The sequence below is a fragment of the Mustela nigripes genome, chromosome 4 (genome assembly GCF_022355385.1).
Source record: "Mustela nigripes isolate SB6536 chromosome 4, MUSNIG.SB6536, whole genome shotgun sequence".
NCBI lineage: Eukaryota > Metazoa > Chordata > Mammalia > Carnivora > Mustelidae > Mustela > Mustela nigripes.
In genome coordinates, this window is record NC_081560.1 from 119,010,593 (window position 1) to 119,037,492 (window position 26,900).

At 46.8% G+C, this 26,900-nt stretch overlaps 1 protein-coding gene and 1 long non-coding RNA gene across 3 annotated transcripts in view; one reads left to right on the top strand and one right to left on the bottom strand.

Annotated features, from left to right (window-relative positions):
• Window positions 1-1,860, bottom strand: part of LOC132016229 (uncharacterized) — a 43,490-nt gene extending 41,630 nt beyond the window's left edge. The window contains exon 1 of one of the 2 annotated variants that reach the window (XR_009403921.1): window positions 1,774-1,860. This is a non-coding gene — a long non-coding RNA (uncharacterized LOC132016229). The remainder of the gene's footprint in view (window positions 1-1,773) is intronic. The other variant, XR_009403922.1, reaches the window with a different exon arrangement.
• Window positions 425-26,900, top strand: part of PRKG1 (protein kinase cGMP-dependent 1) — a 1,248,991-nt gene continuing 1,222,515 nt past the window's right edge. Inside the window, exon 1 of the mRNA XM_059397429.1 lies at window positions 425-2,304. Within this exon, the coding sequence (XP_059253412.1) occupies window positions 2,039-2,304 (266 nt within the window). The 5' untranslated portion in view covers window positions 425-2,038. The remainder of the gene's footprint in view (window positions 2,305-26,900) is intronic.

A 26,900-nucleotide genomic window follows, 5' to 3' on the forward strand; every position in this document is an offset into this window, starting at 1 on the left:
TGTCTTCAGCTCAGGTCATGATCTCAGGGTCCTGGGATTAAGCCCCACATCAGTCTCTCTGCTCGGTGGGGAGCCTGCTTCCCCCCATTCTCCCTCTGCCTGTCTGCCTACTTGTGATCTCTCTGTCAAATAAATAAATAAAATCTTAAAAATAAATAAGCAAGGAGAAACATTTAAATATATGCCTTTAAGACAATGTAAAATTTGAAAGAACCTGTCCCAGAGTCATTTTGAAACAATTCTTATCTCTTCTGTAAAGCTGAGCTAGAGTTTTGAATGTGACAAAGTTTTTGTTTCTAATGTATTATTTTAAAAGGCCAACTGTTTTGAGTGTTCCTAAAAAGATACTAGCAGTTTAAATTGCTCATAGATGGAAGCAACAGGATACCAACTATCAACAAGACCAAGAACCCCTTCTCAAATACAAGTAAATAAAGCCAGTCTTCAGCATCTGGTGTGATTAAGAAATTCAGATGTGGCTTGGAATGTTTTTAATTTAAAATAATCAGATGAGTAGAACTGACAGTAAATAATAAAGAAATCTCCAGAATAAAATGTATTTTAGGATTTATTTATAAACCAAAGTATATGCCTGCTTTTCCTTAGGTGTTTCAGACAAGGTAGAAAGAATTTTTTTTTTTTTTTTTAAATAAGCAGTCAGTGCTTAAACCTTGATCTTTCTTTTTAAGGGAAGTTACTCTTTCAGAGAAAGTGCTTTGGCATCTTAGTCTGCATCTATATCTTTTCCCCTTTAAAAAAAGATATACTATTCTGTTGATCATTACCTGGAGACGTGCTCCCCCCACAGTCACAAACTCACACAATGATTCAGGTGAAGAAAAAGGCTCTCCGTGACACACACAACAGATAAGGAAAAGAAATTGTACTCATTAGCAAATACTCTGGCTCAAAGAGGTAGAACAGCCCTTTAGCAGAGGGTGAGGGAGTAGACCACAGGTAAGGGAAAAACACAGATCACAGATGCAATTTTCCCCCCAAACTCACCATTTCTCAACTGTGGGAGCCGATGTCGTGATGTAATTTGTATGCCCAATGCACACATTTTAACTGTAGCAGATGAAATACAATCCAGGCTCTAAGAAGTACAACAATATGGCCTTCCCCAGACCCCGCCAAACACTGGGCTCAATACCATCCATCTATTTCATTCAACTTTCCAACCAGGGGCTCACCATTTCCAGTAAAAATTCCTGCTGAAAAAACTTGGAATTCCTATTGTCCTGTCATTCTTGTTACTTGGGGTCACAAGCACACGGCTGCACAGTAAGAGACACACACGCGCGCGTGCGCACACACACACACACGCACACACACCCTACCTCATCCCGAGCAGAAGAGAAATAAAAAGTGAACACAGACATGAATTTATGCAGGTTACGGACTCGAAGGCAGTCTCATATTTCTGAAATATCTCGCACTGTCTCTCACACACACCCCATCAAGTCTTTAGGCTCCGGTTACAAGGGCTGCGTCATCTGCCAGATCACATGGTAATTGTTGCTATTTCCAGGATCAAGTGGCATAAAGCTCCCCCCACCCCACCCCTTCCCTTTGGTACCATATAGCGTGGAAGAGTGATTACTGTGTGATGGGGTGAGCCCGGCTGTCTGGTCCAACCCTGCAGCGGGAAGCCAGGCTTTAGGTGGGGTGGCGCGCGCGGTGTTCTCACGAGCCACTGGGAAAGGGAACGGGGGAGGGGGTCTCAGGGGAGGCCGGGCGGCTCTAATTGGTTTCTCAATGAAAGATAATCACCTAGTCCCCCGAGAGGCTGGGGATTAGCACTCTGCCTCTAGTCTCCGCCGCTTTTAGACGTCTCGTCCTCCCCTCGGAGCTTTCAGCGCCCTCGGCAGAAGGGGCTAGCAGACAACCGCTCCCCGCGCCCGCCGGCCGCTCCGGGGGGCAGCGCAGCCGCGCGCTCGCACTCGGCGCCCCCTCGGCTCCGTCGCCGCGCTCGCCTCCCCCGGCCGGCGTCCGGCCGCGCCCGAGCAAAGTTTCGCGGAGGGGCCCCGGGAGGAAGATGAGCGAGCTGGAGGAGGACTTCGCCCAGATTCTCATGCTCAAGGAGCAGAGGATCAAGGAGCTGGAGACGCGGCTGTCGGAGAAGGAGGAGGAGATCCAGGAGCTGAAGAGGAAGCTGCACAAATGTCAGTCGGTGTTGCCCGCACCCTCGCCGCACATCGGGCCGCGCACCACCCGGGCGCAGGGCATCTCGGCCGAGCCGCAGACCTACCGCTCCTTCCACGACCTCCGACAGGCGTTCCGGAAGTTCACCAAGTCCGAGAGGTAGGCGCGGGCCGGGCGCGGCGTGCCGACCGAGCCCAGGCCCGGCTCGGGCGGGGGGCGCGGGCGCGAGCTGTGGGGGAAGGCGCGGGGGCCCCCCCTGCTCGCCGCCGCCGCGCGGAGTGGGGTGCCCCCCGCGGCCCGGGGCCTGGGAAGGGTTTATTTTTATTCCTGCCCGTCACGTGCCGCGCCGGACTCTGCGGGGCTGGGAAAGGCGAGCTCCTCGGGGAGACGCGCCCCGGTGGCGTGGGGGGTGGGGAGGAAGCGGAAAGTTTGCTAGCGCCGCTAACTCGGCTGCCCCGCACCCGGCTGCGGGCGCGCCGCTCTCCGTGCGCGCGGCGCGGCGGGGACGGCCTCGCCGGGACAGAGGCGCGCGCGTCCCGGGGCCGCAGAGCTCCCCGAGGCGACCCCAGGCCCCGGCCGCGGGGCGTGCGCGGTGGTGCCTCGTCGGTGTCCCGGGGGAGGGGCGGCGGAGGCCGGCCGGGGTCGGGCTGGGCCGAGGGACTGACTCGCCCGGCGCCGGAGCCCTACGGGGACGGTACAGGGGCGTGGGGAGGCGGGACGGGGGCGCGTCTCCGCCGCCGGGATCCGGCCTCCGGGGTGGGGAGACCGGGAGAGGTTTATTCACAGGGTCCCTTCCCAGGCAGCTGTGATGTCAGCAAGAAATGGCAGAGAAGCCCCACTTTCTGGACGTTCGTGTGCAGTGTTTGTGCCCCTTCCAGAAGAGCCACACCTGGGGCTGCCCTGGGCTCGGAGGCGGCTTGGTGACCTTGTACCTGGAGCAGCTCTGGGGCTGCTGACCAGCCGCGTTCCAGGGTGGCTTAAGGCGGCCTCCTTGTCTTTCCGCGGAAGCTTTTCCGCGGAAAAGTTGGGTGAAGAGCGAGGGGAGCTGTTTCTCTGGGCGCCTCCAGGCTCCTTCCTTTCCTCTCCCGGACACTTTAGGAGCCCAGTCCTTGCCGTTCGGAGTTGTGTGTCGCGCGGTGGCGGGGCGGGGGTGGGAGGGAGGGCTGGCGACTTTGGCCACAAGTAGGAAGCTCTTGCACTCCCCTCGCCGCCTGCACCGGAGGAGACTGATCGATTGGCTGCAGCATTAAAACGCCTCTGGACATTAGGGAGAGGAAGTGCAGACTCCAGAGCCCATTACTGGCTTTTAGCCCCTGGAAGCGCCCCGCCGAAAGTGCATTTCGCAGGATATTGAATATTCCATTAGGCGAGCCTTCATGCCCGCCTACCTCTTACTCCTTCCCTCTTAGATCACTTGGTGTCTGAGTTTGGGGCTCTCAGGGGACCCCTTAAATGAGCCGGCACTTGGAGGCCGGCACTTCTGAAGGGGACGCGTTCTTGTCCAGCGTCCATGGGCCCCCCACTCTGCCTCTGCACCCCTTCCTGGTCTGTCTCTCCTGTGCATTGATTAGTGTTCCTGGGTGGCGGGGGACGGTGGCCCAGGAGGGGTGGGTAGGGAGAGGTGAGGAGCTTTTAGAAGAAGGCCAGGACCTGGGAGTGGGACTGGGAGCAAAACAGGAACCAGCCCGAAAGGATTCTCTTTTGGAACGTTGGGCCCGTTCCCAACCGACGTCTCAGGAGACAGTTTTCGGATTCCTGAGGGACACTCCACTTACACAGTGACACTGTCCACATGGCACCTTTGGGGCCACCCAAAGACCGATGGCCTTCTTCCTGCTGCCAGGCCCAGACTGCAGCCGCCGCTCCTGTCTGGCCTGGCCCTTGATGGGGAAGCGGCTGTCCCGGGCTGGGCTGAGGCTCTGCGCATTCCGCGGCCGGCCGTTGCCCTGCCCCTCGCTTAGCAGCTGGAATCAATCTGCCCACCTCCTTAAGGAGCCACTTCAACAGTGGTCACCCGGCAGCTGCTCCCCTCCCTGGCCGACTGGCCGGCCAGGGCTTTAGTGCATTTTTGGAATTTCAGATCCTTGTGTCTCCGCTGTGCCCCTACCAGAAACCAGCGGCCAGGCTCTCCGCGCAGCTCGGGGGGTGGGGGGGGGGGGGGGGGGGGGGGGGGGGGGGGAGCACCCTCCCGCCCCCGCCCACCAACTAAGGCTGTGCAAGGGCCCTGGAGCAAAGCCTCCCCACCCTGAGTCCACTGTCACTCGGGAGCCTGTTCTCAGAGACGCTTTTATTCTCCTGGAGGAGCGGATCTCTCTGGGAATGAGAGGAGGGTTTGTGTGCACCGGGAGGAAACGGCTGATCTTTGCACACATCGTCCTCACTTGCCAAGGCCCCCTGCCCCCAGCTCGGTGGCCTTAGGGGTAGGAGCCTCCGGCCCCTGCGTGGATCATGCGCAGTAGAGGTCAGCGGGTTTTTGTGTCTAGAGTAAGTCGCAGGAGCCTTTTCCTGCTTCCTCTCTGCCCCAATTTACGCTGGGATTGAGGGTTAACTTTCCCCCACTCAGCACTTAGATTTTTAGTTTTCAGATGGGAGCCTGGAGTGTATTTTCGGCAAGCTGACTCATTAGAGTTTAAAGGACTTTGACAGGTATGATATATGGGGCGAGTAACCCTTGGAATCAGGTACTCATCCTACCCCTTAAAGAGACAATAGCAACTTAATTATGGGTCAGACTTTCGTTCTGGTCAAGAAAGGAAGTCCTTTAAACAGTATTTCTCAGATCCAGCCTTTAACAGCAAACGAGAGGCTCTCAAAAAAAAGCGTATTTTCTACCTTTCAGATACTTAGCTTTGGAGACGAGCTATGTCCTCACCTCTCGCACCTTTTGTGGAACTCTGTGCCATCTGGATGGCTTGCTGGGGCTGAAGAGACGGCCTTGCTGCACAGCTAAAGCTCATTGGCAGTTGCTATAGAATTTGAGGGATAGCTCTTCATGGGTTCATTTCAAACTTTTCTGGGACATGAAGTTTTTGTACGAACAAGACACGTACATGGAAAGTACAGGAGTCTGTCTGGTGGGCAGAACGATAAAAGCACATTTGCCTCCAAGCCCTGTTTGAGAAAATGACGGCAATCTAAAATATTTACATAATAGGTGACAAAAATATCTTAAGCGTTTATTGCAGTGGAAGGAAATGGGAGAATTCACTGACTGTTGTAATCAAGTCAGTCCAATTAGCCAGACTTCCATGTGTCCACAGAGGATATACGGCACAGTCTCCATTAAGAATGATGTAAGTATCCAAGGAATGCTTAGATGAAAATTATACTGGGGAAAGGGAAGATCTGAGTGCTCAGCTTAAGTATCAAGTGTACAGTATGATGATCATGTTTAAAAAGGAAGCGTCCGGCTTACTGCAGTTCTCATTTGCAGACCCCATAGAAATGCCCGGTAGGGATCAAGTGATTATCTTGGAAAACTGTAGGGCGATGATGATATTGTGAATTTACATAACACTTTTTGCCCATCAAGTCCAAGTATTTCTCATAGTTTTCTGTGAACTTGCAATTCCCTGCGTGTACGTGCCCCACGTCAAGAATTACCTAATATCCTGAATTCTTTCCCTGAGTTTTTTACGCACACACCCACACACACACACCCCTTCACTCCTTATTTTGGCTGCCTGTCTGGCTCCAAGGACTGCAAACAGTTGTTGTTGTTTTTGAAGTAGCTTGAGGGCAGGCTGAAATCAATATTAATCTGTGACAGGGACAACAGATTGTATCCCAAAGACATTCAAGCTATTCTTGTCACAAATCCCTCGATTCTTGGTGATGTAAGTTCATCATTTGGAACTTGAACTTCTCTCCACTGGGACATGGATGCTTGGGGATGGATGCCCCAGAAAGCTCATTGCTTTTGCATCTCTCATTCAATTCAGGTCTGGTTTAACCTTCAGACTAAATCAAGAGATTTGGCCTAGTTTCAACATAAGCCACCTCAATGAAATGAGTGAGTAGCCGCTGAATTCTGGGCCCGACTTATTAATTGTTCATAGAGAAAATCCACCGTGAGATCTCACAGCTAGGAAATGCGAGAGACAAGTTTCAACCCCAAATCTTGACGTTTCTGGAGCCCAGGTTCTATCTAAGCTGCAACATTTTCATCATCTTGGATAGCTCAGGTCCCATCTTGGTAATGGGTGAGTCCTTTCAAATTGAAATAAAAGAACCTTCCCTTGGGCGCCTGGGTGGCTCAGTGGGTTAAGCCGCTGCCTTCGGCTCAGGTCATGATCTCAGGGTCCTGGGATCAAGTCCCCCATCGGGCTCTCTGCTCAGCAGGGAGCCTGCTTCCCCCTCTCTCTCTTTGCCTGCCTCTCTGCCTACTTATGATCTCTGTCAAATAAATAAAATCTTTAAAAAAAAAAAAAAAAAGAACCTGTCCTGAATCAGAATAGGATCTTTGTTAGAAGAGTCTTAGGGCCAGCACTCAAATGACCTCCTGAGAAGTGGCAACAAGCCCTTGTGTGCAGCGCACACACTTGGATGTGCTCATGAGTCTGGGATTTCCTCAGGCAGTCCTGCCCTTGAGCTTGCCATATACCAGTCTTTCCCTTTGCTTCCTTCCCACCTTTCTCATGCCAGAGGCAGAGCTGATAAATAGGATGGTGGTGACCGTGATCTCGGTTGCCTCCTTTGGACATCATTCATTATATCCTTTGCCTTTTGCCTTGCAGACCTCTCATACTATTCCTTCCTCTCTACCAGTCCTCCCATCTAAAGGTGTCTATTACAAAGTAACAGTATCTCGCTATGTTAACCGGTTATCCTTTCCAGAATAACATAGTTTAACAGCTTCTGGGAGAGGACATTGATTTAGTTTGCTCAGATGAGTGACAGCTATGACAAGAGATTAAGGGGATTCAGGCTGAGGAGGACAGGGAAGATGTTTTGTCAGCGTCCCGGGGTTTCCCCACATGTCATTGGAAGAGGACAGATTCTGAGCATAAGCACCTCACACCTCCTTTTGGTCAAAGCTGTACGCTGCTTTTAGTGGCGGAGAAAACAGAGCAAATTGTCCTGGAAGTGCCTTTTAAAGAATCACAGAAAGGGGACCTGAAAGATAGTTCACATTTCGGAATTTTGCATCAGGACTAGACTTGGTGAATTGATATCTTTGGCTTATCATCTGTCTGGGCTGCTGCTTTAAGACCGATTCACTTTGCTTCGAGGCTGGCTCCGGGTCTGGAAGCATGTACATTTTCCAGATGGATTTGTAATATACCAGGAATTCCTGCTCCATTTGAATCATTGATCTCTGTGTGGGTTGAAAGTTCACATTTAATCACTCATTTAATCACACATTCATTAGAAATTGGACTGACCCTCATGAAATGATTTCTAACAGACCCGAAAAGAACAAATCACGTCCAACCTTCTTCCTCTTTCCCTAAGTGCCCTCTCTCCCTGTGGTGTGGGAGATGCTGAGGGTGCATTGAAACCCTCTGTCTTCATCAGATTTTCAGGTGATTTCATAGCTGCTCAGAGCACGGATACTTATTTTCCTTTGCCGTTGAGAACGGGCTTATCAGAGTGCAGGACCCTACCTTATCTCGGATTCTTGTAGCACTTGGACGTTGCTGGGAGCTTGGAGATAAACCAGGGATAGCATATCCTGTTTCACAAAAGTGAAAGCTCAGAAGTTTGGGAATCGTCAAAAAGGAGTCCTGACCTTGAGTCTACCTTTGTCGGTGCCATGCTGTTGGGTCCCCACATGTGTATGTGTGTGTCTATGTGTGTGTACCTGTACCTACACACACACACACACACACACACACACACTGCCACTTAATTTGTTTTATGACTTTATAGTAGTTCTTATTCTGAAATTCCTCCATATCAGTTTTTTCTAGAATGGAAGGTTTACTTCTTGGCTGTTAAATAAAAAAAAAAAAAAAAGAAAGAAAGAAAGAAAAAAAAAAAGATAGAGAGATAGACCCACCTTGCGGTTTGTCAAATACTTGCGTTTGGTACTGGGCACAGGGCCCAAGATTGCCTCCCAGAACCGGCTCTAAGAACCAAGCTTGGTCGCTCCTTGTGGAAATATACCTTCTCCTTTTACCCACTGAGGACTTTTCACTTCCTTTTCTTTGTTCTTGGGTCAGACTGTGTTGTCTCTCTCTCTTTTGGGTCCTCATGTTTCCCTCTTCCAGGTTAACGTTAGTCTGTGAGTCCCACCGGACTGGTTTCAGTGTCATAAATCATAAAACAACAGAGAACAGAGTTCTTGCTCAAAATGCTACTCTCATCTTTTAAAAAAATCTATCCTAACTTCAAGCAATTCAGGTGTTATACAATGTGAATTTCCTTAAGTTTAAAATAAATGCCTATTGTTCATTTTGAAATAGAAAATGCTTTGAAATAGTGGCTCTATTAAAAAAAAAAAGGGTATTTCCAGAAACTGTATATCTTTGAAAAAGTCTTGTTTTATTATATGAAGACAGATGGTGGTTGTAGTCTCCTTACTTTGCTTAGAGATCTAAAAGAACATTTAAAACTTTTTTTAAAAACTCTTAACCTTACTTCTCCCTGCTCACTAAACATTATTGGGGGATCGCAGACTTCATGTTGCTTTATTCTAAACCCTTCCGTATTGTTTCCTATATATGGGTGTGATAGAAACCCATGCTTCCTGGGGAAATAGACTAGTTTTAAATCCAATCAATATAAAGTTTATGGGGGCTAGAAAGTTTCAAAATTCTATGTGTCATTTGTCCTGTCCCATGACTAGACAAGCTGTGTTTGCTGTGTGTTTATCTGTTTTTAGTGCATGCTCGTTTGACATATTTTTGGAACTTAGTCCCAAAAGGTTGCTATGTTGATACCAGGAGCTGATTTGAGTTGACTCTGTCAGACGAAGGGACTCATTGATAGCATCTGTGCTCTCAAGAGGATAACCAGGTGGGACTGGTTTCATCCGAGTGTTGATCTGTGGAGCTAATCCGATAAGACACCTAACAGGAATTGCTTGTTGGTTTAAACTTTGCACTCGTGATATAGATGATCCAACAATCGTTCTCCACTGATTCTCTCAGATTGGCTGCTAGTTCAAACTGTCCTTCCTTTCTCGTCCATATCAGAGAGGGCTTCGAAGCATGTTTTTATCCTCAGTTTAAAAAAATTTTTTTTTAAAGATTTTATTTATTTATTTGACAGACAGAGATCACGAGTAGGCAGAGAGGCAGGCAGAGAGAGAGAGAGGAGGAAGCAGGCTCCCCGCTGAGCAGAGAGCCCGATGCGGGACTCAATCCTAGGACCCTGAGATCATGACCTGAGCCGAAGGCAGCGGCTTAACCCACTGAGCCACCCAGGCGCCTTATCCTCAGTTTTTTCCGAGCACTCTGATCCCACGTGCTGCGGTAATGCTTCTCGTGAACCTTGCAGGGATCCCAGAAATACTCCTGTTTGCCGCTCACGAGTATCTGTAGGTCTGTTGACTGCACTATGCGCTACTATTATTGTCTGAGGAGCAAATCTGAAGCCTTTGGGCACCTGTGCATTTTTTTCTCGATGCCTCTCATATGTGGTATAGATAATGCCCTTTTTGTGCATCCTGTGGCCACCAGGAACGTGGCTGCAGATGTCCTCAAATTCTCAAAATAGAACATTCTTTTATATCTCAAGTTGTAAACCCCCCTGGGTCGAAACCGGGTCTGTCCACAGTAAAAATTTCAACCAAATAAACTCCTCAGCTTTCTTTTTCCCCATCTCCCCCCTCCCGCAGGCTGAGTTTTGGAGAAAGGGTAAAGAACCACACGTACCTAGAATGTGTCAAAAGTGAGCAAGCGAAACTTAACAAAACTAAACAAGAACCAAACCTTCTGGAGAGTCACACCAGTTCCTATTCAGTCTGATCTCCTCGTAGAGAATAAGACGGCTCTAAAACAGTCATTGCAGTGTCCTCTGTATTCCTCAGGCAGGCTCCAGCTGTGGGGTCCCGCCAGTATTTGACTGGTTGGAGGTTAAAATGAGTCCATGATAGCTTGAGTCACAATTTGTGAATTACTTGTGTCTTAGGAAATAGGAGCTCTCCCAGGCGTCTCTCGGGAGAGCCCGTTCCCGGCATTCTGCTGGGCTTTCTGGGCTGGCTGGATTGCAGATACAGGCAGGAAGTTGCATGTCACCCACAGGCGCTGCTGGTGTTCACAAGAGAGTGTTGCACGTGGGAACGTCACCCGTCTCGTGAGTCACAGCAGGAAGAATGTCTGAGAACTTCTGATCTGAACCATGCCCCTAAAAAGTCAAGAGTCTTGACCCGGTGACCCTCAAAACTACTTAAAAACAACGGTTGTTAGATTTCCTCTGCTCTCCTTAAACTTAGCACGTCTACTGCAGAGCGACGTGTCCCCAAGTGCGATGGTTCTGGTCTTGGCGGCACCAGGGCTGTCTCTGGGCGGCGCACGAGGGAGTTTATTGTATATGAACAATCGGGAATTTCACTGAAGGTTTGAGGAAAACATGTAACAGGCACATCAAAGCCATGCTGTGTGGTTAGTATTGCTTATGATAAGGCTAAGTTTTAAGAAAAAAAGTCTAAACATATCAATGGTGTATTGATGGGTTTACAGAAGAGGATGGGGAAAGATTTTTTAGAGTCATTTTCTTTTTTCTTTTTTTCTTTTCTTAACATTTTATTTATTTGAGAGAGAATAAGAGAGAGAGCACACAGGCAGAGGGAGGAGCCGAGGGAGAAGCAGACTCCCCGCTGAGCAGGGAGCCCAATGCGGGACTCGATCCCAGGACCCTGAGATCATGACCTGAGCCAAAGGCAGATGCTTAACTGACTGAGCCCCCAGATGCCCCTTAAAGTCATTTCCAACAAGGAATGAAGCGGATTGTTTTCATGCTTGTTTCCTTACTCATCCCTTTTCTGTTCTGGAAGATTCTAGCTACGTGTGTTACCTGGGTGCTCGTCTCTGGTGACTCCGTTTCTCCACCCGAGTTAGAGGAGTGACATAGAGCTAGACAGGAATGGTGACTTTTATAAAATAGACTCTTGCTCTGGCTAAGAATTATTCACTCCAATATATCCTCAGAAAAACATCGGATTTCCCACCAGATTTATGAATTTTCTTTGCCATATCCGTCCAGGGCCCACAGTTGACCAGGACAGGTGGGGAAGAATAAAGGATGCTGGGACCCAGTCCCCATCTGGCCCGGGGCCCTGGGACACTCTCTCCTGGAGCACAGTGTGGCTTCCCTACTCCCCACCAGGGCTCCTCCTTGGATCCTGAGACATCTGTGGCCGTGAAGGGTGGCATGGCGTTTATAGACAGAAAGACATGTTTGTTGGTTGGTTGGTTGGTTTCTTCCTTTCTTTCTTTCTTTCCTTTCTTCCGTCCTCTCTCACTCCCTCTCTCTTTCTTTTCTTCTTTCTTTCTTTCTTCCTTTCTAAAAACGCAATTTGGAAACAGTTTGGGAGGGAAAACCTTTAAAAAAAAAAAAAAAAAGAGAGACAGGGGTGCCTGGTGACTCAGTGGGTTAAAGCCTCTGCCTTCAGCTCAGGTCATGGTCCCAGGGTCCTGGGATCGAGCCCTGCATCGGGCTCTCTGCTCCTCAGGGAGCCTGTTTCCTCCTCTCTCTCTGCCTGCCTTTCTGCCTACTTGCGATCTCTGGCTGTCAAATAAATAAAATCTTAAAAAAAAAAAAGAGACAAATTTATTTTCCTGTATTTCTGTATTTCATTGACTTGTAGGAAACTAGATTAATCTAAACGAGGAGAAAGCCTTTTTTAAAAAACTTACATTAAAGAGAATGGCTTAGTGGAAAAATGAGAAAAATACGTGGAAAAAGGAGGGCATGTACAGGCAGGAGGAGGAGTTAACCCCAGCGCCATCTTCTTTCAGAGAATAATGCAGACCGTTCCCCCCCATCTACTAAAGAAAGGGAATCCTTAAGATCTGGATGTAGGTGCCCTCCAAAAGATACAGAGAAAAAACCATGCAGAGAGAGAGGAGGGAGAGAGGGAGAGGGTGAGATTTCAAAATTGACCACAAGATGGCAGCAGAAGTACAATATTTAGGCAGTTGGCTCGCTCCTAAGCGGGGACTGGCCTTTGGTTGGGTGTGGAAAACCTATTACCAAACATACAACTTTCTTAATGTTAGCGTTCGCGTCTTTGGAAAGTGTTATCATTGAATGCATTTGGTATGACCGTTTCCCAATCAGTAGTGATTTCAGGGAATGTATCGAAAAAGCCAGAGCACCGTGTGCTTCTGCCTTGTTTGCCTTTAACAAAAGGGAGACAGATAGCACGCTCGGCACAGAGAGGTCTTTGAACATTAATATCGGTCTGGGGGAAATTCCTAAAACCCCTTTGAGGCCTCTGGGCTCAGATTTGCCCGAGACAAGACAACCGAGAGAAATAACGGAAAATTAATAGTAGTAAGAAATATATGCGTGAGGAGACAAGGTTGAGATTTTCCCACTCCCTTCTTCTCCCAAAAGAACTAAAAGACAATTATTATAGGAAAAAAGAGCAGTTTTTAGGGGAAACTTCTACTGGTGCTTCTGTGATTTTAGAACGTCATTAAGTAAATCTTCACGTGGCCCCTCGCGGGGTGAGGTCCTTCTTAGAAAAACATTTGAGTGATCTAGTTAGTGATTATTTATACACATCTAAATATTTGCAAGAGAAAAACGACTCCCCCCCCCCCGGGGTGCCCTAAATAGCAAGTGCCTTTCAACGATTTTAGGGGAAAAGAAACTGGTGTAGTCTGACCTGCCACAAAGGGATAAATTGTGGCCACATCTAATGGACTGGACGTTTTTGAATCAATAATCCCTTGGAAAGGGCCATTCAGACTTCCTGTAAAACGCTGTTTCAGTCAGTCTGTGACCCCTCTCCTGCGAAAGCCCCCCAGGGGACTGGAGGGGACGCAATCTTGCTGATGGCATCCTTTGTGATTTGACGCTGAGGAGTAATGTACTTATTTTGGTCTGTCTCAGTAACCAAGGGTCCGTGCCAACATGAAGCTGTACTCTGGGTCAAAAGAAGTCAGTTTTGAACTGATGCAATGACTTGGCCTCTTTAATGGGTTCCTTTGCTCAGATACCGTGTCAGGTTGTACTTAGATAAGCTTGCAAGGGGGGACGTAGAGAAAATTTAGCACACTGCCCATATTGCCACCCTGTTTGACAGGAAATTGCCTTTGTCAGACGGGTTTTGAAGCCCTGCGATGCATTTATTTGAAGCTGTCAGCACCTAAAACATGCTCTCTGGGGCAAGAATTTGTGTTTTTTCTGGGCAAGGGAGGAAAGTATCATGTAGCATAGGACCCTGAGAGCGGACAAAGGGTAGCTAGAATGTAGGGGATTCTCTGTGCTGTGTTCAGGACAGAAAAAGCAAAGCTGATCGCTGTTAGACGTGGAGAAGCAGGAGGTAAGCAGTGTGACGTTTTGCTTTCTCTGATGGTTCTGGTGTGTTAATAAGGCAAGACTGATTCCCCAAGGAGAGAGGCAGGGTTTGAGGTAGCCTGCCTTGAATTTGGGGTTATCCAGCCTCACTGTCTGGCTCAGGGCATCACTGGGCTGTCCTCAGGGGCGGAGACCCGCCCTGGGCTTGCTGTGGCTTTGATAGGAGAGCAAGCCGTGAGAGACGCTTCCTTCTTTCTCACCGTGTTCATACTCGCCGTGTTTGAATCTGGATATGCTTTTTGATGCTTAAGAACATGGACCACATCTCAGATTTGCTGACTTTCATCTTTTCTTAGGGTGTGTCTACTTCCTTGATTTTTTTTTTAAGATTTTATTTATTTATTTGAGAGAGAGTCAGAGTGCACAAGCAGGTGGGGGGAGGTGTCAGAGGGAGAGAGAGAAGCAGACTACCCCGCTGAGCAGGGAGCCTGATGGAGGAGGGAGTGGGCTTCATCCCAGAACCCCCGAGGTCATGACCAGAGCTGGAGGCAGGGGCTAACAGACTGAGCCACCCGGGCACCCCTCCTTGATTATTTTAATTGCCAAAGTAACGCATGCTGGTTGTCAGACAATAAAAGGTAACATTTAATATCCGCCCCCACCCCACATTCCCCACTCGTGCTCTGCAGACAGACAGTGTTTGCCTTTCTGTATGTTTATGCAAACCTTTGTATAGAAAGAACTTTCCTGCCCATTTGGAGTTTTTTTGTTTGTTTGTTTGTTTGTTTCTTGCTTGTTTTTCTAACTGAAGTGGAATTATTCTGTAATATTCCTCAGTAAACTGCTGGGTTGTTTTGTGTGTGTGTTTTGTTTAGTTGTTGTTGTTTTTTTGTTTTGTTTTGTTTTTGTTTTTGCTTACTAATAGCTCCTAGGGTTCTTTCCAGATCAGTCCGTATTGGTTTTTTTTTAATGGCCATGCCATGATTCCGTAGTATCCGTGTACTCCCGCTTACGGAAATGGACGGTTATTTGTTTTGTTTGTTGGCAGGTGTAAACAACGCTGCCACTGATATTCTCATACACATTTTCTCAACTGTCTGTTATTTACATATAGGAGTAAATTCCCAAAACTGAGCGTGCTAGGTCAGAAAAGCTGCTAATTTTCAGTGTGACTTTTTTAATTTATGTGATTATGCAGTCACTTGCCATGTCAGAAAAATGAGCCCTCGCCCTCTCTAGTAAAAATAAAAGGCATACTGGTGTCATCAATGCAATTAATTTTCGACATTAAAAAAAGAATTTTGGGGGCGCCTGGGTGGCTCAGTGGGCTAAAGCCTCTGCTTTCGGCTTGGGTCATGATCCCAGAGTCCTGGGATGGAGCCCCACATCAGGCTCTCTGCTCAGCAGGGAGCCTACTTCCTCCTCTCTCTCTGCCTGCTTGTGATCTCTGTCTGTCATATAACTAAATAAAAAATCTTTAAAAAAAAAAAAAAAGAAAAAAAAGAAAAGAATTTTTAAAAATCGGGTAAGGACCATAGCAGTCATGTGTGGAAAGTTCTTATTTATTTCTTTTTCTATACTCGAGCTGCATTCATGAGAACACTCTTTTTGAAGCCATGTTTGCTTTTCACATTTATAAAGTCCATATTGTGCTTTTGGCTTGCTATTTTTTTTTTCTTCTCTAACGTGGAAGAAAAATACTACATTTCTACAATGTAATGATTTTGCAAGTAAGAATAAAATTGTTTGCATATACTGTTCTTAAATAACGAGAATCCTTCTTTAAGGGTTACAGTGATTTGTTTTTCTTTCATCAAAATACATTTTTGATACTTGGAGGATTCTGAGGAACTTGCTCCCACTTGGGAAAATAACAAATTCCAAGTCACTCAGCTACATTTTTTTCTTTGAAGGCCAATGGGAAGATTTGGACATATATGGTGCTGGAACTATTCAGTGCAGCTTTCTTTTTATAGGATGGCAACTTCTGGTAGAGTTTTGTTTTCTTTCCTTTTTTTTTTTTCGATCATTGTTATGATATTGGACTAGATTTACTAAAAGAGAGCCTTGCAAATATTTATTTGGGTCAAAATTCAGACATATTCATGGTAATCAATCGTGGGATTGATGCTATAAAGGGAAATGCTTTTCGGAGAGTAAGAAGCGCAAATTTCAGAAATTTTAGCTCCATCTTACAGAGAAATGATCCCTGGACGTGTCATGATAGTGATACAGGGGGCTTTGGAGTCATGGACCCAGGATAGAACTCTGGTTCTCCTTCACACTGGCCTGGTGATTTTCAGGGAATGACTTCTCTCTCTGAGTTTTGGTTTCCATGTCTGTAAGATAGGGCTAATGATGCTTCTCCCCACAGGCTCTGTAGAAGGGAGATACTCCATACCTGTTTGTGGAGTAACAGGACCGAAAGCGAGTGCAAAGTGTTAGGTAAGCTTGCTAGCCAGTGTGTGCCAATGCCTGGCTAACAGGTTGTAGGGATTTTTAAAAACTTCAGTTCTGGTATTAGCAATTACAGAACCTCGGGCCTAGAAAGGATTTTAGGAGATAACTCTGCCCATCCCCACTGATTAACAAAACATTAACGGCAAAGGAACTGAGCAGACATGTAGAGGTTCAGAGAGAGGTGATTTGCTCCAGCCGTGATGCTTGTCTGGGACGGTGCCACCCACGCCTCCTCCTCGCCGCGAAGCCCTCCTTACACTGTCCGGAAGATCCACAGTGACGAGCCAAAGGCAGGAAACTAGACTTTTATGAACCAAGACACAAGTGGAAAGCAGGTGGGCAGAATGTTGTTTCTGTGTTTTCAGAAAAAATATAAAACATACGCAGATGACCTGTCGATCATAGGTGCGCTGAGTGCCCAGGGCGGCATCCTGATGACTGGAAGCCCCCTTGTGTAAGTTTCTTCCAGGTCGTGGGTTGGGATAAATCACGGCCGGGGACTGCCTATGAGGGCTGATGAGATGGCGGAGACACAAGTGAGTGCCTCTGCTCTCTCAGGCTCTGGGAGAGACGGGATGCTCAGGGGAGCTTCTCAGAGTGGAGGGTCCCGCGCAGCAGGAGCAGCTCCACGCCAGGGGTTAGTGACAGCTGTCCTACTCCCTCAGCCGGAAGCTCCTTCCTCAGGGCCCTGTCTGTCCTGCTCTTGTTACTCATCCTTGTTCAGTGCTCCCGAGTGGTAACTTTCCCTGATCAGTGGAGCTGCGGGGCTGGAGACTTGGGTGGGGACCTTTCGTAGCTACTGTAGCAGAACAGTAGGCTTGACCTGACGAGCCCAAAGCCTGGAGGGTCCAAGTGCCTTTGCTGAGCTTCCCTGTGTGTGTGTCCGTCTCCCCCAGTCAACACAAAGCTTGCACATCTCTGTGTTCCCAGCGCCCGTTTGCAAGTTACAGGCTGATAGGGACTCTATCTGAACTTGGCAGTGGACACACATACTATCCCCGATTTTATTTCAGTGTGATGTGAGAAGGTGTCTGAAGTATGCAGGAGACCCCAAGCTGGGATCTTTCTGTCCTTCCCCATCGGCCTGCGGCAGGGATCCTAGCCTCAGTGCCCTCCACAGCCACAGATCTCATCAGGCTTGTGGAAAGCAGTAAGTGAGCTCAGGCACGTAGTGATGGTTCGGTGAACGCCTCCTACGGCCATTCAGTAAGTGTGAGGTCCCATTGTTATTATTCATGTTTTCTGAGTTCATCCACCAAGTATATAATGACTTTTGACTCTAGACCCATTCAGCGTCTTCCCTGACTTCTAACTCCAAACTTGGTTTTTCATTCTGCTGGTTAGAATAGCTCTGACCCAATTTTCGGAGTCATTTCCCGAATCGCAGATGGCACTCTGACAGGCTATATTTAGGGCTTCTTTTTCATTCATGGTGTCGTCTCGGCTCTTTCTACAAACCTCACGCCCTCCTCTCCACCCCATCCTATCAGAAACCTGAGGCTCTTGGACTAGCTTTTGCTGTGTTATGGGCCCCCCGCAGTTACCGGCTCTCCGGGTGAATATCCCGGGGGCGTCTCAGATTCCGAACTGCGTCCTAATCCCTGGGAACTCTTCCTAAAATTCACTTTCTTTCTTTCTTTTTTTTAAAGATTTTATTTATTTATTTGACAGACAGAGATCACAAGTAGGCATAAAGGCAGGCAGAGAGAGAGAGAGAGGAGGAAGCAGGCTCCCTGATGAGCAGAGAGCCCGATGCGGGGCTCAATCCCCAGGACCCTGGGATTATGACCTGAGCTGAAGGAAGAGGCTTTAACCTACTGAGCCACCCAGGCGCCCCGAAAATGCACTTTCTGATTGGGCAGGTCTGGGGAGGGGCCAGAGGCTGTGTATCTGATGTGAGCTGAAGCCACTGGTCCTCAGATTCTTTTTTTTTTTTTTAAAGATTTTATTTATTTATTTGACAGACAGAGATCACAAGTAGGCAGAGAGAGAGAGGCAGTCAGAGAGAGGAGGAAGCAGGCTCCCTGCAGAGCAGAGAGCCCAATGCGGGGCTCGATCCCAGGACCCGGAGATCATGACCTGAGCTGAAGGCAGAGGCTTTAACCCACTGAGCCACCCAGGCGCCCCTGGTCCTCAGATTCTTAACGTGGCCGAGGATCGGCCAAGGTTTTCTCTGGCCAGTGCCTTCCTCTTTTCCTTCTTCTTCCTTTTTTCTCCACACACGTTTTTTACACAAATAAAAGACAGTCAGACACACGAATGCAAACAAACATGTTCACGATGCATGAACCTGGGTCACGATGTAAGATCGACTCCTTACCTGAGGAAGCCATGATCTGAGCCAGGAGGAGGCGTTCTGGTGTTCTTTCCCCTTCCAGACAGTAAGTCCGCACAGCTCTGCGTTGTACAGGCTGAGAGGGGAGGCTGCACTTGAGTTTAAAGCCCCTAATATCTTGGTCACGTTGCTTCACCTCCTTGAACTTCAGTTTCCTGTCTGCACAACGGAGAGAAAAAGGCCCCCACCTGAACTGATACAGAAGACCGGGGGTAAGCTTGCAGGAAGTGATTTCCACGGCCTTCGTGGTTTAAGGGGTAGTGTTCCGGGGACAAGTCAAATTTGTCCCCCAATGACTAATTTGGCCCAGAAAGATCTTCAGTTCAGATAAAATGGGGAAGTGAGAATCGCTCATCCAGCTTCGGTAAGAGCTTCTCGTGTGCAACGCCCTTCATTGCCATGGCCCCATCTGCTGTTCTCAGCAATGCCATGTTTCTTCGTGGGCTCTGCGTGCATGGGGAGACTCATCCCAACGCATGAAGTGGTTTCTTCAGAGGCTTGCTGGCCCAGGACTGTCTGGCTCTTTGGCTCCAGCCGTGTACTAGCTCTATCCACAGCAGATGCACAAGGAGGAGTGAGTATAAAGAAAAATGGCCCCGTGGAGACCTCTGGCCATCCTGACCATTCCAACACCCAGGGGCCCTTCAACCAAATTACGTGAAGACCTCTAGTGTAAACCTCTAGCTAGGTGTTACAGGAGATTCCCAGGTTCTGTCTCAACAGGTTCCGACTTCATAGGCTTGGGACTTTGGGGACCAGGACATTTTCCAGACCGTCCTGGAGAACTGTCTGTGTAAGCGAATCCTGGTTCCCATGGGCTGCTGTAACAAGTCACCACAGACTGGGCAGCCCAACACAATAGAAGTTTGTTCTCTCATGGTTTTGAAGACCAGAGGTGGGATTCCAAAGTCAGCAGGGCGGTGCTGTCCCCGAAAACGCTGAGGGAGGATGCTTCCTGTGCCTTCCTCTCCTCTGGCAGCTGACTGCAATCTTGGGCATTCCTTGGCCTGCAGGTGTGTCCCTCTGGTCTCTGCCTTTGCTCACTTGGCTGTCTCCCTTCTGTGTGTGTCTGTGTCCAGATTCCCCTCTTCTCGCCAGGGCAATAGCTGTGCAGGCCACCCTTACCCAGGACAACCCCGCTTGATTACATCTGCCAAGACCTGATTTCCAGCTAAGGTCATGTTCAGAGGTTCTGCATGGACATGAGTTTTGGTGGCAGGGGTGGGGGAGGGGGGAATAGTCAACCCAGCACAGTATACCATCTGTTTTTAAAAATGTCTCCTTTAAGGCCGGGATATAAAGCTGGGACTTCTGCAGTCTGCTGAGCCCTGTGGGAAAGAGGTTTTAAATGAGACGAGGGGTGAAGGGCATTCCTAGGTAATGATGCGGGGTTTCCCAGAGGTTTGTCCCCTGCCATTCCCATCTGCTCTCTCCTCCCCCTGCCCCTTCTCTTATCTTTCACAAGACCCAGTTGTTGATTGATAGTCCTTTGGTTCAGATGAAAGTATTAGTCTCTCATGGTTCCAGGAAATGTCTTGGATCTCTGGTGGCTTATGGCTCTCTTGTTTGCGCAGTATGGGTTTTATGAAGATTTACGGGGAACCAAAATTGGGCTTAAAATGAGAGGCAACCGGTGATTTTCATTTCTGTAGACTGTAGTTTTCCTACGTGTAATTTTAGGGGGACAGAAACTTTCATGCTGTCATTTCAACACTTTACTTCTCTATAATTTTGGTAAATTGTTTCCTTAGGGTTACAAAGAACAAGTAGAATAAACCTCAGATATGCTTAATTACGGTCAAGACAAGTTGTCTTTGGCACATTTATCTAAGCAGTGTCAAAATGCAAACTAATTTTGAAACGCTCAAAATTACACATCTTAAAACAACAGAGTTATGTGTGGGGGAAAAAAAAACTTTTTAAGTTGGCATTATTTTATATATTTAAAAATCAGATTTCAGTACTTCTCCCACTTTTACCCCAAGCTGAAGTACGCACACGTATACTTTGTAACCTAACTGCTTTTCGTTAATGTGGCCTATAATAGGAATTGTATTTCTACCACTAAGTATTTAAACTCCCTCTTAGACGTTTAAGAACATCTCAAGAGACAGCGCAAATTAACTAGTCTTATTGGTGATTTGGTCTTTAAAAAAAAATTTTTTTTTTATTTTTTAGTGATTTGGTTTTATATAAAATAAACAATGTCATAAAAGAAGTTCAGGTATCATTTGAAAACATAATTCTAAATTTTATGGTAATACAGCTATATTTTTGTTGGAATATATTTAATGCTCAACCACTCTTCCTCCAGGATGCTTTAAGGAATCCAGATTCCCCAAACCCCATGATTTGGGGTTTCTTGGTGATATTGAATATTTAATGATGTTCTATTCAATATGGACTCATGCAGGCCTTTTTGAGAGAAAAATCTATCTGAACACTTATGCTACCCAGACAGAAGCATCTGTCTTCCGTTCTTCTCAACGTCATATATGCCTTTGTTTCATTTGCTTCCTGTCCATCTGCCATCTGATTATTTATTTGTTTATTTATTTACTTTAGAAGATGTTATTTATTTATTTGGAGAGAGAGAGAGGGAGAAGGAGAGAGAGAATCTCAAGCAGACTCTATGCTGAGCACAGAGCCTGACACAAGGCTTGATCTCATGACCCATGAGATCATGATCTGAGCCAAAATCAACAGTTGGACACATAACCACTGAGTCCACCAAGAACCCCCTGACTTATTATTCTTTTTTAAGCAAGTTTTTCTCAGTGCTAGATGAGCTCAATAATTCAAATGACCATTTCATTTCATAAAACTTTCCTGGATATATCCAAGTGCCTTTAGTAGTAGGAAGAGGGGTCAGCCAAGGGTCCCACCCATTGGAAGAGGTGATCGGCCCCTGTTTTGTTGAAATTTTCCAGGGATATCTTTTGTACTAAGTTGTGTAAAGGTAATTGAAAGGGTAGATGTGGGATTCTGTGCAAGAAGTGCAGAAAAGTGAATTCCACTACCCAACGTCAGTCGTCGGCTTTCTATTAAAAGTATTTATCAGTTACCTGTGTGAGGAGATCAATGGCATCATAATCAGATTTGCAGAGGGCAAGATGCTGTAAGGGTTGGTAATCTTATTGGAAAAGAGAATCAAGATCCCAGAAGGCTTTGATGGGTAAGAGCAGTGGTTTATAATCCTAATACACCCAATGTTCTCCTTTTCATCCCTAGTGCTCCCAGGCTGTTTTGAAATGAAATGCATAGATAATATAACCCATCTGCACACACACACAAAAATGTGTGTATGTGTACCTAGTACCCTAACGATATTCCAAAAAAGAAACAACAGAAAATAATGTGTAATCAAATAATATGTGGTTTAGTAAGTGCTTGTAATGCCCAGGCTGGAAATGACTACAGGAAAAGGACTGGGTAGAACATTGAACTGAAGATGGGAAATGCTTGCTCCTTTTCCTAAAATCACGTCAGGGAACAACTGAAAACATATCTTGGTCCTGGTGTGTCGTATTGATCACCCCAATGCCACTATTTCTGTATTTCTGTCAAGTGACTCAGTTTTCTAAAATGGTGATCAACTCTCTGAAATTTCTAGCAAAATAAAGTATCCTTTTCCCTTAATTCACATGATAGTTGCATTACTAGCAAACTTAATGTCATTTAAAACTATGCAAAAAATTTTTCATTTCCATGTAAAAGAGATTTAGGTTCTAGGATTAGATGATTGTATACAGGTTTTTCTTATGCATGAATGGCCAGTGAGAGATTTTAAAGTTGCGTGGGTTGTAGAATAATTCTTCAATGTGTAGTATTCTGTGGGTTGCAGGACAAGATGATGGAAAGGCACTCCAAATTCCCAAGGCTCCCACAAGGGGGCAGTACTTCCCCCACTGAGAATCACTGGATAGAGAAGTCCTTATCACCTTGGAACCCTGGGTATTTTGGGTGGGATAATGCATTGTGTTGTGTGTGGGGGTGTGGGAGGTGGTGCCATCCTGTGCACTGTGGAATGTTTGGCAGCAATGGAACCTCTACTGGATGCCAGTAGACCCCCAACCCCAACTCTAGTCCTAACAACTACAGGTGACTGCAGACACTGCTGTTGTCTCCTGGGGGCATAGGCACCCTCAATTGAGAACACTGAACTGAAAAACAAAAAAAAAGAGGTTTAATGGGGAATTAATGGGAAATTGTCCCCCTGAAGGAACCATGAAATAAATTTCATGATTGGAATTGACCTTGTGGGAGCATTTGTGAAAAGATGAGGGGTTCTCTGTATGTGATTCATGGATCAACCAAATGTTCATGTACATAAATCCATGAGCATCTTACTTAGTTTTTTCTTATTTTCTTTTATTTTTACCCTATTTCATTAAATACAAGAAAACTTGTAGCCACTTCAGAAGAGTAGAATCAGTGAGGAAGCTGAGGGAAGTTGTCCTGTTCTCATACTGTTTATTCCCACCAGCAGTGTTGGGCTCCATTCCAGGAACTTGAACAAGGACAGTTATTTGTGTGTTGGAGCAAAGGTAGTTCATGGTTTCTGCATGGTTTCAGCTGGTAGAATGAAGGTTCATGTGACGGAGTGGTAGTTTCCTGCTCAGGATATGAGTGATCTTTCTTTCCTTTTTTTTTTTTTTAATAAGATTTTATTTATTTATTTGACAGACAGAGATCTCAAGTAGGCAGAGAGGCAGACAGAGAGAGAGGGGGAAGCAGGCTCCCTGCCGAGCAGAGAGCCCCATGCGGGACTCGATCCCAGGATCCTGAGATCATGACTTGAGCCGAAGGCTCTAACCCACTGAGCCACCCATGAGTGATCTTTCTGATAGAACTTTCTGGTGGCTCTAGATTGAGCTGCTTTGGAAGTAGTATGGGAATGTGTGGTGTTATTTAAGGAGAAGTTTGTCCACAACTGGCCTTGAAAAAGTAGAATCATATTTAAGGTTGCAGATACGGGGAGGGACAGATGTTTATCAATCCATTCCATAGTTCCACGATGCTCCCTACATCCCTCATCCTCCACACTATGCCGTCATTCACTCTGTAACTGACATTTACTTCCACTACCAGGCAATGCACCACGTCCTTTCCAAGGCCATCTGTGTGTGCACAGTCAGTGAAGGGGCTGGGAAGGTACCCCCGGTCTTCAGAATTAAAACACACATTTAAAACAATTTTAAAATATCATTCATTCCTTTTTTCATTCAGCAAGTAGTAATTTATCCAGAGCCTACCTTGTGCCAGTCATCATTCCAGGTGCTGAGAGAAGAGCAGCCCCAGTGCTCTGTCGCCTTTAGTCTAGAAATAAAAGCAAGCAATAACTCAGGGGATCAACTTAAAAAGTAAAATTTCGAATGGTGATGAATGCTAGGAAGATAATAAAGGTACTTTAACAGAAAACAAGAAGGAGAAGGAAGGTCTACTTTAGGTAAGGTGGTCAAAGATGAAGATCCGGGGCGCCTGGGTGGCTCAGTGGGTTAACCCTCTGCCTTCGGCGCAGGTCATGATCTCAGTGTCCTGGGATCGAGCCCCGCATGGGGCTCTCTGCTCCGTGGGGAGCCTGCTTCCCCCTCTCTCTGCCTGCCTCTCTGCCTACTTGTAATCTCTCTCTCTCTCTCTGTCAAATAAATAAATAAAATATTTAAAAAAAAAAAAGATGCAGCTCCTACAACATGGCATTTAAATGGGGACCTAAAGAATGAAGAGCCAGTTGTTCTAGCAGTGGGAAAAGCATTTTAGACAGAAGGAAGGGCATGTGCAAAGGACTAGTACGGAGAAAGTCACGGACACCTTTGGGGCCCAGAAAGCAGGGCCATGTAGCTGGGATATACTGGGCGGCCGCGAGTGGGGCATGCATTGAGTCTTCAGAAATAGAGAGGGCCCAGTTCGTGTCAGGAGACATAGGGCTTAGAGGTAAGAACACAGACCAAGGAGCCAGAGAGCCTGGATTCAAGTTACACTGCTTTGTCTTTTCTTATCGTTCCATCTGCAAAGTGGGAGAGCACACATCTACGTGTAATTGTGAGGTCGATGAGCTGATGTATGGGAATGCTTAGAACAGAGCTTGCCATGACACTTGCATGCTAGAGTTTGCTGCTCCACCGGGCCTGCGGACCGTGCCACGGATGTGGGTTTTATCCTAAGAGGATGAAGTCACTGAAGAGCTTTAAAGTTCGGACCCTTGTATAAAACTTCTAAACGAGACCAATAGGGTGAACTGAGTAAGGAAACAGGTGTGATTGCTCCTTATAAACTTGAATGTGATGTCCACAACAGAATATGTTAAGTAATAAAAGGGCAGAGTTTGGTTTTGTCCGAGGTATCCCTCTAGAAGGTCTGAGCCACTTGGCCACAGTGGGAAGAGCCCACCCCCCCGCTCTGCCGCAAGTGCTGTTGGTCTTACACCATCTTGGTCAATGGCTCCAACCTGTTTTCCAGGTTAAAAAACACCACCACCACCACTCGGTAATATGCAAGAATAATCTAATTTTTAGGAACAAAGTGTCTGGGTCCTTTAGGAATGAAAAGGAAATTTTAGACATTTTTGAAAGCTATGGGAGAATGAAAGCCATAACACCCTTTGACTGTGACCATGGCCAGCAAAGTGCCCATTGGGTTTCTGTAGGGCTTTGTCTTGGCCTGTATCACATCTTCTCTCCCTCTTGCTTCTGGTTCTGCTTTTACATCCCGGATGGCACTCTCCGATAGAAGCGCACCTCGGCTTTAGGTTTACTGATCGCCATGGATAGAGGAAGGTGTCATTGCCTTATGGGAGCCCCTGCTGGATGCGGCCATTCACTTCTTCTTCTTCTTTTATTATTATTATGTTCAGTTAACCACTGTGTATAGTAAATCATTAGTTCTTGATGTGGTGTTCAGTGACTCATTAGTTATGTATGACACCCAGCGACATGACAACACGTGCCCTTCCTTAATACCTGTCAACCTCCCACTAGCCCTTCCCTTCTGAGACCCTCAGTTTGCTTCCTGGGGTCCATAGTCTCTCACGGTTCATCTCCCTCTCTGACTTCTCCCACTTCAGTTTTCCCTCCCTTCTCCTGTAGTCCTCTGTGCTATTGCTTCTGTTCCACACATGAGTGAAACCATATGATAATTGTCTTTATCTGCTTGGCTTATTTCACTCAGCATAATCCCCTCCAGTCCCATCCATGTTGATGCAAATGGTGGGTATTCATCCTTTCTGATGGCTGAGTAATATTCCGTTGTATACATGGACCACATCTTCATGAATTCTGCTGAAGGGCATCTCCACTCCTTCCACAGATTGGCAATTGTGGACATTGCTGCTATGAACATTGCGGTGCAGGTGGCCCTTCTTTCCACTATGTCTGTATCTTTGGGGTGAATACCCAGTAGTGCAACTGCTGGGTCGTAGGGTAGTTCTGTTTTTAACATCTTGAGGAAACTCCACACTGTTTTCCAGAGTGGCTGTACCAGCTTGCATTGCTACCAACAAGGTAAGAGGGTTCCCCTTTCTCCATATCCTTGCTAACATTGGTTGTTTCCTGCCTTGTTAATTTTTGCCATTCTAGCTGGTGTCAGGTGGTATCACACTACATTCTCTACTTTAGCTTTTGAGATGCCACAAAGGGCACCATCCGTTTCTTATATCAGCTGGTGTGAGATAGCGTTATCTTTTTTGTTTGTTTGTTTAAAGATTTTATTTATTTGACAGACAGAGATCACAAGTAGGCAGAGAGGCAGGCAGAGAGAGAGAGTGGAGGAAGCAGGCTCCCTGCTGAGCAGAGAGCCCGATGCGGGGCTCGATCCCAGGACCCTGGGACCATGACCTGAGCCGAAGGCAGAGGCTTTAACCCACTGAGCCACCCAGGTGCCCCGGCATTATCTTTATTTTTACGAACCAGTTGTCTGCTTAAAGTGGGGATAAAGAGGAGTGACAGTAATCAGATACCAGCTGTAAGTAGTAGGGCTTTTGTAGGAAAAAATTATCTTGAAAACATTTTTTTTAAGGCTCCAAGTCTCATTTGCACTCCCTAGCAGTGATGCAGCTGCACACGCAGGAACGCTGGTCCCTTTTTGCATGTGACAGGTCCCCTGTGCGTGTGACAAAGGGCTGTGGGGACAAGGCGAGGGATGGAGAGAGCTGATGCATGACCTTGTCCTTGCTGGTTCCATCCTGCTGTTTTGACTGACTCCATAGTGCAGGGGAACTTAGAGGGGCTAAAGAGAAACCAAGCACAGAGACTCAGTTGACATGTTTGGCTTTTGGTCTTCCGGTTTTTCAAGTGACAAAGGGTGAGGCTGATGTTTTTAATTCTCACGACAGAAGTGTGTTTGATTACTGCTGCATGATAGGAACTTGAATCATTTCCCATCATGGATGCTGAATACATTGAAAGATTTTTTCTAAGTAACCCAGCAGAACGACCACACCCATACTGCTCTGAAATAGTGTCTTCTGGCTAAATAAAATTTCTTTCTAAATGAGCAAATGTTTTCACTGCAATCCTCGTTGAAAAAAGTTTCTGAGTACAATAATGAC